The 15,564-nt window shown below is 36.6% G+C and overlaps 1 protein-coding gene across 1 annotated transcript in view; it reads left to right on the forward strand.

Annotated features, from left to right (window-relative positions):
* The window catches only part of LOC106519804 (glutaminase kidney isoform, mitochondrial), a gene marked incomplete at both ends in the record, with an annotated part of 57,495 nt that overhangs the window by 30,392 nt on the left and 11,539 nt on the right, over positions 1-15,564 (forward strand). The window contains 2 exon segments of the mRNA XM_014011618.1: positions 4,670-4,766; positions 12,809-12,927. Of these exon segments, the coding sequence (XP_013867072.1) occupies positions 4,670-4,766; positions 12,809-12,927 (216 nt within the window).

The raw sequence follows: 15,564 nt of genomic DNA on the forward strand, positions 1-15,564 counted from the left end.
GCTTCCAGCACCTTGTTGAATCTATGCCATGAAGAATTGAGGCAGTTCTGAAGGCAAAAGGGGGTCCAACCCGTTACTAGCGTGGTGTACCTAATAAAGTGGCCGGTGAGTGTAGATGGACGGACGAAATGTTTAGCAACTACTTATCACGTAGCATAAAACATCTTTTTATTTCAGTTCAGTTCAGTTTTTGATGAAAAATATTTATTTTACGTATATTTTTTGTTTGAATATGAATTTAAAACTTGTTTGCAATTTTTGCTAAATGAACTGTAAATATGTCCTACTAATTCATATTATTCCTTCTGCTCATCTCTCTGTTCCTGTTGTTGACCTGCTTTCTTTGCATTTGTAAGTATGTTTCTCTTTTTATTTCAGTTTTAATTTGAGTCAAGAACATGTTTTCCAGTAGCAGTAGAGGTTTTCTATCTCACTTCCTCCCAGTGGCTGTGCTTAAATCTCTTCCTGTCCAACTTCTCCTCCATACTCCCCTTTTTCCCATTCCCATTCTCTCACCTGCAGGCTTTATTGATGAAGTCAACCAACAGCATCAAATGGAAGGGATTCATGTTCAGGCAGGGTGCAGAAAATTCCCCTGGCAAAAATGGCAGCAAAAACTGCCAGTAATTTTGGTACTTAAAAAACAACAACAACCTTACTAAACACCATAAAAGATATTACATTTACAACCCCTGGCAAAAATTATGGAATCACCGGCCTCGTATGATGTTCATTCAGTTGTTCAATTTTTTTTTTTAGAAAAAAAGCAGATCACAGAAACAAAACTAAAGTCATTTCAAATGGCAACTTTCTGGCTTTAAGAAACACTAAAAGAGATCAAGAAAAAAATTGTGGCATTTAACGGTTACTTTTTCTGGCCAAGCAGAGGTAAAAAAAAAGTGGAATCACTCAATTCTGAGGAAAAAATTATGGAATCATGAAAAACAAACAAAATATTCCAACACATCACTAATATTTTGTTGCACCACCTCTGGCTTTTATAACAGCTTTTAGTCTTTGAGGCATAGATTTAATTAATGACAAACAGTATTCTTCATCAATCTGGCTCCAACTTTCTTTGATTGCTGTTGCCAGATCAGCTTTGCAGGTTGGAGCCTTGTCCATCTTCTTCAACTTCCACCAAAAATTTTCAATGGGATTGAGATTCGAACTATTTGCAGGCCATGACATTGGCCTTATGTCTTTTTTTCAAGGAATGTTTTCACTGTTTTTGCTCAATGGCAGGATGCATTATCATCTTGAAAAATGATTTCATCATCCCCAAACATCCTTCCAAATGATGGGATAAGAAAAGTGTCCAAACTATAATTGTAAACTTGTGCATTTATTGAAGATGTTATGCCAGTCATCTCTCCAGTGCCTTTACCTGACATGCAGCCCCACATCATCAATGACTGTGGAAATTTGCATGATCTCTCCAGGCAGTCATCTTTATAAACCTCATTGGAACTGCACCAAACAAAAGTTCCAGCATCATCACCTTGCCCAGTGCAGATTCTCAATTCATCACTAAATATGACTTTCATCCAGTCATCCACAGTCCACGATTGCGTTTCCTTAGCCCATTTTAATCTTGTTTTTTTCTTTTTAAAAAATTAATTGTTAAAGATGGCTTTTGTTTAGCTTTTCTGTATGTAAATCCCATTTCCTTCAGGCAGTTTCTTACAGTTTGGTCACAGACGTAAACTCCAGTTTCCTCCCATTTGTTCCTCATTTGTTTTGTTGTGCATTTTCTGTTTTGGAAACATATTGCTTTAAGTTTTCTGTCATTGATGCTTTGATGTCTTCCTTGGTCTACCAGTATGTTTGCCTTTAACAACCTTCCCATGTTGTTTGTATTTGGTCCAGATTTTAGACACAGCTGACTGTGAACCACCAACATCTTTTGCAACGTTGCATGATGATTTACCCTCTTTTAAGAGTTTGATAATCCTCTCTTTTGTTTCAATTGACCTTTCTTGTGTTGGAGCCATGATGCCAGTCCACTTGGTGCAACAGCTCTCCAAGGTGTGATCACTCCTTTATAGATGCAGGCTAACGAGCAGATCAAATTTGATGCAGGTGTTAGTTTTGGGAATGAAAATTTACAGGGTGATTGCATAAATTTTTCCTCAGAATTGAGTGATTCCATATTTTTTCCCTCTTACTTGGTCTAAAAAAGTAATTGTTACTGAGTACCACATTTTTTCTTGATTTCTTTTAGTGTTTCCTAAAGCCAGAAAGTTGCCATTTGAAATGACTTTAGTCTTGTGTCATGTCTGTGATCTGCATTTTTTCTGCAACTGAATGAACATCCTCCAAGGCCGGTGATTCCATGATTTTTGCCAGGGGTTGTAGTTTGATTCGCTAGTAGTGACAACCCTGTTGTAGTTGAAGAAATGTGTGAAAGACTTCAGATCTAGCTGTTTTCTGCTCCTGAGAGGCACAGAATGAGCTTAGAATTAACTTTGGTCCTTTATGGTAATGTTTATCAGCTGGAAAAAAACATCTGTACCATGAAGCAGAATTAGAGGCTTCCCAAGTTAACTTCAAGTATAACTTTATTGTTTTAATGTCCAGCATTGATACAGAGGTGTATAACCATGGCAACAGAGTCCAGACACATGACCCGAGGTGATTTTAACAAACCAGATAATATGTGTAAAATAATTGCTTTTTCCCTTAAAACATATTTTAATCTGTCAAAGAACCTACACAATAAAAAATATAATAATTGATTAGCTAATTAAAAAGCTAAAATTTAGGCTACAGTGAGCTGGTTGTAGTAGTGGCTGCTTCAGCTTCCTATTTGGTAACTGATTATTTGTTTACAGGCCAATTAAAGAGTTTTTAAAAAGTGAACAATATTGTTTTATATTGTCAGTATCTGTCAAGTTGAAGATCCAGTGATTATATTCTGAAGTTTTCAATAAAATCCATTATTTGATTAATGAGATATTTTGCTAACAGACATACAGTATACACCCAGAGGTTAGTCTATTACATGCCTTTTTGTGTTGAGTGACATACATATCAAAAGATGCATTTTAGCACAGTCCAAACTTGTCCTTTATTTTTTTTAACTAATTAAAAAAACATAAAAATTTCTGACTTCAAAACCACACTGATAGAAAATCCAAAAATATCTAGTAAACCCACTGTTTGAAATGCGTTTTACATCTTTTACATCAAATAGGTAAGAAGCCAACAAGCATTTAACCAGACTTACATGTAGGGTTGGGCATAATCGTATCTTCTGCAATTAATCGTCAGAAAAACATTAATCGATTATTTTTTGGCACTTGACGATTTATACGATTAATGCCACCAGGCTGACTGACTGGAGATTTTACCGGTCAGTCTGCTCGGTGCTCTTCTCCGCTTCAAATATGATGAACATTTAAACAAAAGTTCTGTAATTTATTTATCAACACAATTTAAAATTTGAAGTATAGCCTGAAGTCTGTGATTTTGACACAGTTTGAAATTTTTTTTTACCAAGAGCAAATCGTTCCCAACAAATTGGTCATGTGACTAGGACATGAGGGTGTCCAGGGACTCCAGGGGATTAATTGTCAAATTAATCATTATCGGCTACACACCACAATTAATCGTGATTGATTTTTTTGCCAATATCGCTTAACCCTACTTACATGAAAAGTAAAACTCTGACATTTTACAAATACACCTGCATCTCATTAAAAATATCTCTTATTTTAAACAACAGTAAAGCTGAAACTGTCCCTCAGTTCGAGTTCTAAGCTGCAATGTGGATCCACGTTCTATCTCAAAGCTTACCTTCAGACAACCCCATTCAAACTAGTGTTCCAATGATGCATTGCAGGTCATCGTAAGCCTGGGCTTTCAGAGAGTTACCATAAATCCTCTAATATGAAGCATAGCTGAGAGGCGGCTGGGGGTGGGTTGACCCTCTCTGTCCTGATCCACAACTAACAATCCTCTTAGAGACAACTTGGTTAGGAAATGTACTGAGTATCAGCCGGTGTAAAAAAACAAACAAACAAACAAAAAAAAAAAAAACAATCTTATGCATTTAAGATGAGATTTCATGTGAAAATTGATTTAATTTCATTTTTAAGTGTGCTGGAGCATCAGCACCTTCTGTTAACGATGCTCAGATAATGCTGAGGTTTTATAGCAGCAGGACACTGAGCTGGCCTCTGAACACCAGTGTTGACCAGTGTTGTTGGCAGACCACCACCTCACAGCTCCAGTTGTTCAGACTGAGCTGACCCTGAAACCTCACGACATGATGAAGATGCCTAGAAGGCTCCATCATATTTTTGACAAAAAAAAAAAAATCACAATCTGGACTCTAAATAAATTAACTTTTTAACAGGTTCCTGGCTGATATTCAATAGTTTCACTAATATGGTCTTATGGCAGCAGGTTAACCTGTGGAAACTAAGGAATGATCATCTTTATTAGTGTTTTAAATCTCACAGAGCAGATTCAGATATCTTCCACAGGTTTAAATGGTGCTGTAAGGCCAATTTATTGTAGAGTTTAGATTTTATTTACTGCTTCTCCTTGCAGAGCCTCTCCTCCCTCTGCTGCAGCTCCTCTCCATGTTTCAAACACAGTTTTCGCTCTGTGCTTATGTTTCTGATGGTTCTCACTTCTTTTGGTTTGTTTGTGTTTCCTCCAGGAGAAGGAAACCAGGTATCCTGCCCAGCCTCGAGGATCTGCTCTTCTACACCATTGCAGAGGGTCAGGAAAAGATCCCTGCACACAAATTCACCACCGTGAGTCTCTCAGGACAAAGATTTATAGTTAAACAGTCTGTCTGATAACTGATAACACCAGGAGCAGAACTTGGAAAAACTCAACCATGCTTTTGTGTGATCCCTTCTTTGTTCAACTATAACTAGGTTTCTAGAATTGTGCTGCTCAGGGTAGCAGCATGTTGGGAGTAGCTCTGTTACATTCATTCTGAGATCTTCTTCTTTTAAAACTTTTTTTAATTACTCTCTTTCTTGGTAAAAAAAACACTTTCTTGGATGACTAATCCCTCTGTTATTAGATGCTGTGCACCTGGAAGGATTTTTTAAAACATATTTTGCTTTTGGACATTTGCCATGATGCATATCCATAGAAAGTTTGTTACAACTGGGAGCAGCTGATTTACCATCTCAAAAAGCTCAAATAACACCTCAACTACAGCCAGGAAGTTCAGAAAGTTCAAACCATCTCTTCCATTGATCATGAAGGGCAATGGGAGATCAAAAGGAAACAAGTTGGACAAACTACAAGCCTTAACAAGAACCCAGTCAGAGTATTGGGAGTGCAGTATCATGTGTCACACTACTCCAGCATCTCCCTGCCAGGTTTTCTGACCACACAATGGACAATCCTGAACATTCACGTCAGCAGACTGTCATTCTACAACAATTCAATTCAGTTCAATTCAATTCAAAAATACTTTATTAATCTCAAAGGGAAATTAAATGGAGTAGGGGATATAATCTTGCAGCTATGTCTCAGAGAAACATATAATACTGCATTCCCGATACTCTTGGGTTTTTGTTGGGGCTTTGGAGTTTGTCCAACTTGTTCCCCAACAGTAGTAGCTAAGTTTACATGGACATTAGTAATCAGATTAAACAGCTGTTCGGAATAAAAATGTGTCTTGTAAACTGCCCATTTGGATTATTCTGGTCCGATTGAGCTCGATCCGAATGAATTTTTAATCCGAATGAGAGGGGTGGGTTATGCCGATTGATAATCGGAATGACGTGCATGTAGTGCTGGGCGGTATACCGGTTCGTACCGATAACCGTTTTTTTTTTTGTTTTTTTTTGCTATGATATGAATTTTCTGAATACTGACATACCGGTTGAAATAGCCTGAACGCGTGCGTAACGTTTCATCGCGGCCGCCAGTGAACTGTTTCCCAGGGGACACTTTTTCCTCGCTGCACCGCTATGTACATTAGCATGCTAATGTTATTGTTGGAGTAGCTGCAGCGGTGGGTGGCGATTCCGTTGCTCATATTGACTGATGTAAAAAAAACATTTAGTTTTCGCCATCGCTGAATGTAGTAAACACATCTTCAGTGATGTGCATGGTTAGATTTAACACGGGACGTTAATACGGAGACGTGGATACGTATGGAGACTTTAGTTTGCTTCTATTGTGAAAAGCCCGGGGGAAGAAGTTTTGTAGTGGAGTTGATTTGAGTGGTGTGCAAGGTGAGTCTTCCTGATAAGTTTTATTAAATAACATAAAACAATAGACCCGATAATAATCTTTTCTTAACCCTCCTCTTTCACGACTGGACCAAAATGCGTGACTACTGTCTCCAACCACCAGTCAGAAAAAAGACACAGGAGGAAAACGGCGACACAGACACAGGTACAGTAAAAGAAAAAAGTTAATAAGCAGGTTTTGTACATTTTATTATCAGCTGGCCTGTGATGAAAAGAAAATTACCATGATATACCGTGAAACTGATGTAAATGTTGAAAATACCGTGATATAAAATTTTGGTCATGCCACCCAGCACCACTTGCATGTAAACACTTAATCGGATCATCTTATTCTGATTGTGGAAAACTGACCTGAGTGCGCAGGTCTTCTGCAGCGTTTCCAGCTGCGCTGCATCGCACAGAACTTTTTTTCCACTCTCTCTTTACAGATGAAAAAGGAGACAAACAGCAGATGTTGCTTTGCTAAAAAAATACAAATAAATAAAAAACACATATTGCTTCATCTACAGCTCAACTGGGGAATAACAACGTCTCTACCTACCATTATTAAAAACTGACACAGTTCTGTCCTGAGCGCACAGAAGAGTTTTGTTTACGTTTGTAACACGGAAGTAGAGCTGAACGTTTACAACACTGCGCATGTCCGGACTTGTATTCCGAATAAAAGTCCGGTGCATGTAAACACTTGTCATGATCGGATTGTGTCCATTTAAACAATACATTTGGATTGTTTAATCCGTGTACATTTCAATCCGATCAAAAAATTTTGTGCATGTAAACATAGCTAGTCTCACATTGCCAATCTTGAATGATGGAAGAGATGGTTTGAACTTCCTCCTTCTCTCTCTTCTCTTTGCTCCTGCTCTGCACCAATTGCCTCTGCCTCTTTTTCAACTCATCTGGGATTTGGGGCTGTAGTTGAGGTATTATTTGAGGTTTTGAGGTGTTAATCAGCTGCTCCAGGTTATAACAAACCATCAAATTGCTATGGTTACAGATCATAACAAATGTCAAGAAGCAAAATATGTGTTAGAAAAATCCTTAGATCAAACACAGAATCTAATAGCAGAGAGTAATCATCCAAAAATATTTTTTGTCCAGAAAAAGACAAATCAAAATAGTTTAAAAAAGATATCTCAAAATGTATGTAACAGAGCTACTCCAACATGCTGCCACCTCGAGTAGCACATTTCTAGAAGCTGTGTCTTCAGTCAGAGACTTCTTCTGATCAAAGATGGACCACTACAGGTGATCCTTCCTGCTCACAGTCCTTAGCATTTGTAACAACTCTTAACAGAAACCAAGATAATGAGTAACAACATTTAATTTTCCTTTAGGATTAATAAAATAATATTGCATTGAATTGAACTATCATTAGGGATGCACAGTAAAGTACAGCCTCGTGATATCTAACAGTCTGCAGATTAAATTTAAGATTATCACTAATTTAATTTATGTAATGTGGATCTAAGCATTGAAGTCATAAAATTATTTTATTTCATTAATTTTAAAGACTGTGTAAAGTAAAATTAAATTTGTGTTTTGAGTTTGTCACACAACAGAAATAGGGCCGCAACTAACGATTATTTTAATAATCGATTAATCTGTTGATTATTTTTTCGATTAATCGATTAATCGGCCAAATCATTAAAACGCTTAATTAKATGAATATGAATAGATATAAATTAAGTTAACTCCTTAATGATGCAAGTTATTGATTAATGAATTAATCTGAAGTTGATTTATCTCATAGATTGATTAACAATTAATTAATAAGCAGCCATTTTTTTAAATAACAGAGTTTTCTCTTGAATAAAGAGTGTCTTCCCATAAAATGAAGGATTTTTTTATAATCTGAATTAAAAAACAGAAGCACATAAAACATATTTTAACAATTTATTTAGCCAGCTGTATTTAATACTGACTGAAAAAATGTATATTTTTCCTACATGAAACATAACAGAAYTTTAATAGGTTGCTGAATGAGGAAAATAGATTAAAAGAATAAAATATGATTTTTAGATGTACAGTAAAACTATTATTAATTTATTATAATTAGAATTTATTTACATTTGTTGTGGCATGATTTACCAAGAATGCAGAAACATGTTGGAATAAATGCACAGAAAGTCTGCGTGTATGGTCGTCAAATGATTAAATTCTGAGCAACAACACAGCAGACAGTCAAACAGGAAATCTGCTGAGTTGCGACTGGCGCGTCAGCGGAAAGCAGCCTATAATATAACATCATGATAACATTATGTGACAGTTTACAACCAATCACAAATCGCCAACTGTAACCACCGTCAGCCTGGAAACACCTTATCAGAAATTAAAGGGTTATATATTGCTGGAGTCTTGAAGTCTGGCTGATAGAGTAAAACAGCCAAAACTGGTCATAATAAGATATGATTACTGGACAGTGTCCAGGTAGAACAGATATACGTAATTAATCCATAACAATCCCTCCTCTTGAGTAAACAATACTCAAAACCAAACCAAATGGAATAATTATGAAATGTCCAAACACAAATGTATCACCCAGCAACAAATGGAAAAATAAGGGAAAAATAGTGCAAGTCAAATGACGACCAACAACATATACATTCAAGCAATGTATGATACAACAGGAAAAAGCCATAAATGACAAATGAAACATCTGAAACATCATTACACATCAGAAGAATTGATGAAGAAAAAACATGTCGAAATTTAAAAAACTTAAAAGTCCAAAACTTAGACAAGGTATCACAACACAAGTTCTCCCTTCCAGTGAATTAGATGACATGTACCACTTGTGTGCCATCAGACTCTTATTTTGGATAATGTGTTAACTTAATAACAACTAGTTGTCAATAAATGAACCTTAAATAACGCAAATTAGGACAATGTGCAAAATTCAGTTCCCACCCCATTCAGGTAAACTGTATTCCGCCCTAAACAATTCAAAATCACTAAAAACAAAAAACCACAGTGCCCATAAGGCATGAACTCAAAATGTATGGATTACTGGCATGAGCTGGCTTGTGCAATGAAGAGAAGAAAACAAAAAACAAAAGCTTAACAAAAAATAACCACCAAAAGCTAAATCTAAAACCTAAATAAATTAAACTAAAAGAAATAGCACCCCCTCCTCTTGTTACACTTAAGCTAAACCCTAAAGTGAGCTCAGATCTAGTCCTTCTGTGAATGACATAGACGTTGTTAGACAGCAACTCTCAGCTCCCCGGACCTCAACAGCAAAACCCAGATGGGTGAAACTGACCCTCAAATACATCTTCGTGGCATACCAGGCTCGAGGTAGCAGAATACCCCCTCCCCAGCCTACCACAACTCAGAAAGGAACAAATAAACAAAAATGTGACTGTCGTGGGAGGAGTCTCCTTGACACTCAGCTGACAATCACCTAACTTCACCAGGAAGCTGCACAGAAGGACAAAACACTATGAAATCAGAAACCAAAACAAACAAAACAAACCATAAAATTATCTGATGGAGTGGCAGAAAGGGAGATGTGGTGGTGCCCACAGCAACACTCTTAGTGGTGACAGTAGCCAGAGAACCTGTAAAACATACATTTAGATTATGATAATGATAAAACTGTTATGTGTAGTGTCAATATTTGTAAAAGGGGTGTGGAAATGTAATACAGTACCGAATTTATCTGTATTGTACATGTAGGGGTATTTTAAACGCTAGAATTCTGAAATAATCTATGAATATATTTAAATATATTATTCCTCGGAGCACCACATTCTTAATTCGATCAGATACTGACCCAGGAAAGAAATGAAAAACTGTAACTTTATTGTAATCAGTCTCAGAATAAGTTTACCCAAATTGAACTATGAGTCCTTGTCTTATCTCAACCAGAATATCTTAATCAAGACACAAAAAAATAGAGATTAGCTTATGTTGGCACGTTCTCCACGGGCCATTTATTTACAGATTAAATGTATTTACAACCATGACAAGCAATGAATGAATGATGACATGTTTGAACCAGGTAAACTGAGAGAGTTTGTTATCACAAGTGAATGGACAAACAGACAAACGAAACAAACAAACGTGTAAACAAAAAAAAAAAACACTGAGAAGTTAGTTTGAGGCTCGGAATGAGGAGAGGTAAGCTGTTTCTGTGGTTTAACTAAGGGTTCCTAGTTAAATTAAGGTCGAGAAAAACTTTTAGTTTACCAACTCTCCTACAAAGATAAAAATCAAATCTACGTCTGAGCACCTATGTTTCACCAAGACAAAGTGTTCACCTTTTACCCTTGTATTCTGCTGATGTCGGTACCAGGAGGAGCGTCGGCTGACCAAAGGATCTCAGGTGATGTTTCCTAAAGAGCTGCTTCAGTGTGGTGGCCGTTCAGACACTCAGGGTGTCTTGTTCATCTGCTGGTCCTTCAGTCAGAAAGGGGTTCTCTCTCTGGTGACTGCGGAGTCTGGTCCTTCACAGGTGGCTTTAAGACTAATTTGATTTTCACTTTGTAAGAAAAACGGACTAAAACAACGGTTGAATTACCATTAGCTTATTTAACTCCTATAAAAATCAAAACTCAGAGATTGAGTCGAAATGTGACGAACGAGCTCTTCGACAATAAGAGGAGATGTTGAATGACCCCCCCTCCCCATCCTGGTCAGCAAAGGGGAGGGCTGGCAAAGGGGTTTCTGCTGTAGAAGCTGTTTCTGGTTTCAAAGAAACTAAAACTCTGTCTTGTCTTTGTTGCATCTGCATGTCTGCATTAAATTTTAAGACCTCTGTTATGGGCGGAGTCAAGGTTTTAGTTAGCCAATTGAAAAACTTTGGTAAAGTTTTTAACAAATCAAATGTTTGGAGGGAAAAACATTTTCTTCAGACAAAGGATGGAAGTGTTTTAGTCTAATTATCTTGCATCTAATTAAATTGAGAGGGACATCTGCTTTACCTCAGTAAAATAACAATGTCCATTTAGTTAAATTCAAACCTAAAGTTTTCTAAGGTTAACTCTCGTAATAACAGTTTAAAGAAACATCTTTTTCAGAAAAACATTTCATCAAAAACCCCACAGTTAGAACAATGTTCTTAGTGGGCAAACAGTTAAAAAGAGAACAGAGTAGTTTTCTTTATTTAATCAAGCATGCGGCTTCCTTTGTTCAAGTCAGGGAAGAGTCTTGTTAATGGCATTTTATGACCCTACCCCCTTTCCTTTGAAGAAAAGAGGCATTCCTTATGGGGGTGTGGAAACATCAGAGACTTGTGGCAATGTAAATTCTTTCAGTTGTCTTCTGAGACGCCATGGTGACTGTTGATATGCTAATTCGAAGCACAAAGACCATGCCAGATCCTTAACAGGAAGTCTGAAATGAGTATATTTGACTTATTTCCCCAGATAGTCATAAACAACAAGTTTTATCCATCAAAAGTCATAAATWGAAGGAGGAAAATGCTACATACACATCTGTAATATTTATACAAAAGAAACCTGCTTATTATTACTTCTGTTAAACATTTTAAATGAACCATTATCAGTAAAATCATCAAATCATGCACTGCTTCTGAAATTAATTTACTTTGTTCAGAAGAAACATAACTCATAGATATAAAATATCAGTTAAAAATACAACTTTTAGAAAAAAATAACTCCATTCACTGAAAATAATTTATTTTCCACATTTTTATGCCTGTCTCTAATCTGTACCATAAAGGTTCATGCTCCGGTCATGATCATGAGTGCAGCTGCAGGTGTGTGTGGAGAGGCAGACAGGTGCTAGCTGAGATCCAGTAAATCTCTGTTTTTATGTGAGTTCTGGACGTAACAGCAGCTCATTTTTCCTGGAGTTATGCTGTTTTTAGTGCACAAGCACCTTATGTTTTTCAAGTTGAGGACACAACATTAACTTGTAACTCTGCTGTTATGAGCTCTATTTTAGAAGCTGAGCGGACTCCGCTGCAGCCGGTCGCATAGCATCGCATGCGGGTCTGTGTTGGTGATTAAAATAAAGAGTAATCACGTTGATAACTAAGTATGTAATAAAGCCGTCGCATTTTCTAGCATAAAATGAGCTTGTGAACTTGTAGTGCAAGGGCTAAGCAAAAAATGAAAAGAAAAGTATCTAAAAGCTATATAGATCCACGGTATAAAACCACCTTATTGATTTGTACATTTTATTACATTCGGTAGTTACTGTGCACTAAATAGCCAGCGCTTAGAATATTTAAAATATAAGCACAAACAGCAACTTACTACGGTTATTGGGTGAGGCATTATCCCACCATCAGGTGCAGGGTAGAAGTTAATACTGCTGGTTATTTGTATTTTATACTGTCAATGCAATCTTTTTGAAAGTAAAATTTTCAAACTAAAGCAAGAAATTCAAAAATTCATTTCACATGATTTTCAGTCCGCGCAAAATTTTATCATCCCAGAAAGAAGTGTGTTTGTGTGTATATACTGCATGTATATAATTTGTGTGTTTGTGTAATATCTGTAAATATCAGTTATCAGCCATAACTGCAATATTAATATTAGATATTCATATTGGCTGAAATTGGCTTGTTACTGTATTAATGTTTTTGTCCCTTCCTCTGTCTCCAGGCTCTTAAATCCACAGGGCTCCGAACAGGAGACCCACGACTGAAGGAGTGCATGGAGATGCTAAAGGTGACTCTGAAGACCACCTCAGATGGTGCACTGGACCGACACCTCTTCAAAAAGTAGGTTATACTTAGCTTTTTTTGCAGACATAAAATCCAATGTAAATTTGCATGTTTCTGATCTAAAACAGCCTGGTGATCTGCAGAGACGGACCAAACCAGCAGCTGTTGTTTTGTAGCAAACAAACTGGATTTACTGCATTTTAAATAGAACATAGCCAGGGAAGAACAAAGTTTTCTTTTCAATTGAACTCTTCTCTACTCAGCATGAATTTTTAAGTCGGTCTAGAAAGATGGTGTCTGCATCAGGAAACAGTCACTGGATGCAGTAAATGATTCATTACTGCCCTGTTTGGTTAAAACCCTCCAAAGGCTGCAGCTGATGTACAAAGATTGAACGTTTTTTTTAATTACGGTAATAATGCAAAATGATCAAAAACATCTGAAGAAGCAGTCAATCAGTTCTCAGATGATTAACTGCAAAACAAACAACTGATGTGCCTTTAATTTAAAAACCTATAAATTAATCCCATGGACATGGTTACTAGGCACAGAGAGCTTCTCCCTCCCTCCCCGTTAGAGGAAACAGAGACTGAAGTGCTCAGTAGCTTTGAGAGTCAGCGCAAATTACGACTCAGTAGGAAGTGGACCTCAGTACCAGCTGTTCCTGGCCTCCATCCATCACTTCCTCTTCCCTGGATTATTTATAGAGTACAGCCTCTCACAAAGGAGCACGTGATATGAGGGATGGGGGTGGTGTTTCTGCAGGGATTGGACAGAAGAAATAAGCAGATATACTGTAGCTCCAAATTAATCATCTAACCCACTGAAAAATTATCAGTTATTCTGGTATTTTTCTCTGACTTTTCTATGTACAAATAGATTTTCAAATAAAATTAATATTTTTGTCTTATTCTACCTATTGACAACATTTTTTCCAAATTGCAAATAAAAATCCAGTCATTTAGAGCATTTAATATCAGAACCTTACAAATGGTTAAAATAACAGTAAAACCGCAATGTTTTTACGTCCCAACCCTAATGTTTTGACTTTAGAAGAGATCAAAAATCAAAACATCCCATCTGTCATGAGTTTAGGCATTTTCTTCACCATTTTTCATGTTACTCATGAAGAACTTTTTTTTTACCTCCTGGAGAAAACCTCATATCAGCTCAGTTGATTAATGGCTTTTTACCCTGCATCTTCCTCTTCATTATATTCCAGAGGTTCTTTGAGGTGAAAGTTACTAATGATATTCTCATGGCCTCAGTGGACTTGTGTCCATTCTTGTCCTGTTAGATCTCAGTGCTGCATTTGATACATTTGATCACAATATTCTATTACAGAGGCTTGAACTTAATATTGGGATTACAGGAACAGCTCTAAAATGGTTGAAGTCTTATTTAATTGATAGATTCCACTTTGTTAATGAATCTTCTTTTTACACCAGAGTTAGTCATGGAGTTCCTCAGGGTTCAGTGCTTGGAACAATCCCCTTTACTTTATATATGCTTCCATTAGGTAAAGTCATTAAACAGCATGGGATAAATTTCTGTTGTTATGCTGATGATACTCAGTTATATTTATCCAAGAAACCTGATAAAACCAACCATTAACTTAAACAACAAGCATGTCTTATAGACATAAAAACCTGGACTCTTAATTTTTTGCTTCTAAACTCAGATAAGACAAAGGTTGTGGTTTTTGGACCTGAACGTCTTGGGGATGAACTTTGCAGCCTTTCACCTTCTCTGGATGACATTAATCTGGCCTCCAGTTCTAATGTAAAGAAGCTTAGTGTTATTTTTGATCAGGATATGTCTTTTAATCCCCACATTAAAAATGTTACCAAGACTGCCTTCTTCCACCTTCGTAATATAAGAAACAACTTGTTCAAAAATGTTGCAGAAAAACTGATTCATGCATTTATCACAGCTAGACTACTGTAATTCTTTATTATCTGGGCATCCAACAAACACTTAAGAAGTCTTCAGTTAATCCAAAATGCTGCTGCTAGAGTTCTAATGAGAGTCGGGAGAAAAAAATCATATTTCTCCAGTTTTAGCTTCTCTCCACTGGCTCCCTATCAAATTCAGAACATAATTTAAAATAGTACTTCTAACATACAAAGCTCTCAATAACCAAGCTCCATCTTATATTGAAAATATTATTGTTCCATATTTTTCAATTTTCCTAAACTGCAGGTCTACATGTGTTTCCTAGAGTTTCTGAGAGTAGAAAGGAAAGGGAGGCAGAGCTTTCAGTTACCAAGCTCCTCTCTTGTGGAACCAATTTCCTGTTAATGTTTGTGAGGCTGACACTCGGTCTAATTTTAAGATTAGACTGAACACTTTTATTTTTGATGAATCCTATAGTTAGACTTAGGTTTCCTGAGTTATTCCTTAGTTCTGCTGCTATAGGCTTAGACTGCTGGAGGACAAACTGAGCACATTTCTTCACTCTGCTGTTGTCTTTAGTCACTCTCGTCTACATGTTTGTTTTAATTATTTCTATGAATAACGTGTGTAGGAATTACTTCATGAAATTAGGACCAGCCTATTTTTCATAAATGTAATCCAGCAAGACCTTGCAAAAAATGAAATCAGAAATAATGAAATACACTGTAAACCCCAATAGTAAATGTTTGATAAAGCAAATGAGTTGCAAATACTTAAAAGCGTGTTATAGGTTTATAC

This window comes from Austrofundulus limnaeus, unplaced genomic scaffold (genome assembly GCF_001266775.1).
Source record: "Austrofundulus limnaeus strain Quisiro unplaced genomic scaffold, Austrofundulus_limnaeus-1.0 Scaffold83, whole genome shotgun sequence".
In the NCBI taxonomy this organism is placed as follows: Eukaryota; Metazoa; Chordata; class Actinopteri; order Cyprinodontiformes; family Rivulidae; genus Austrofundulus; species Austrofundulus limnaeus.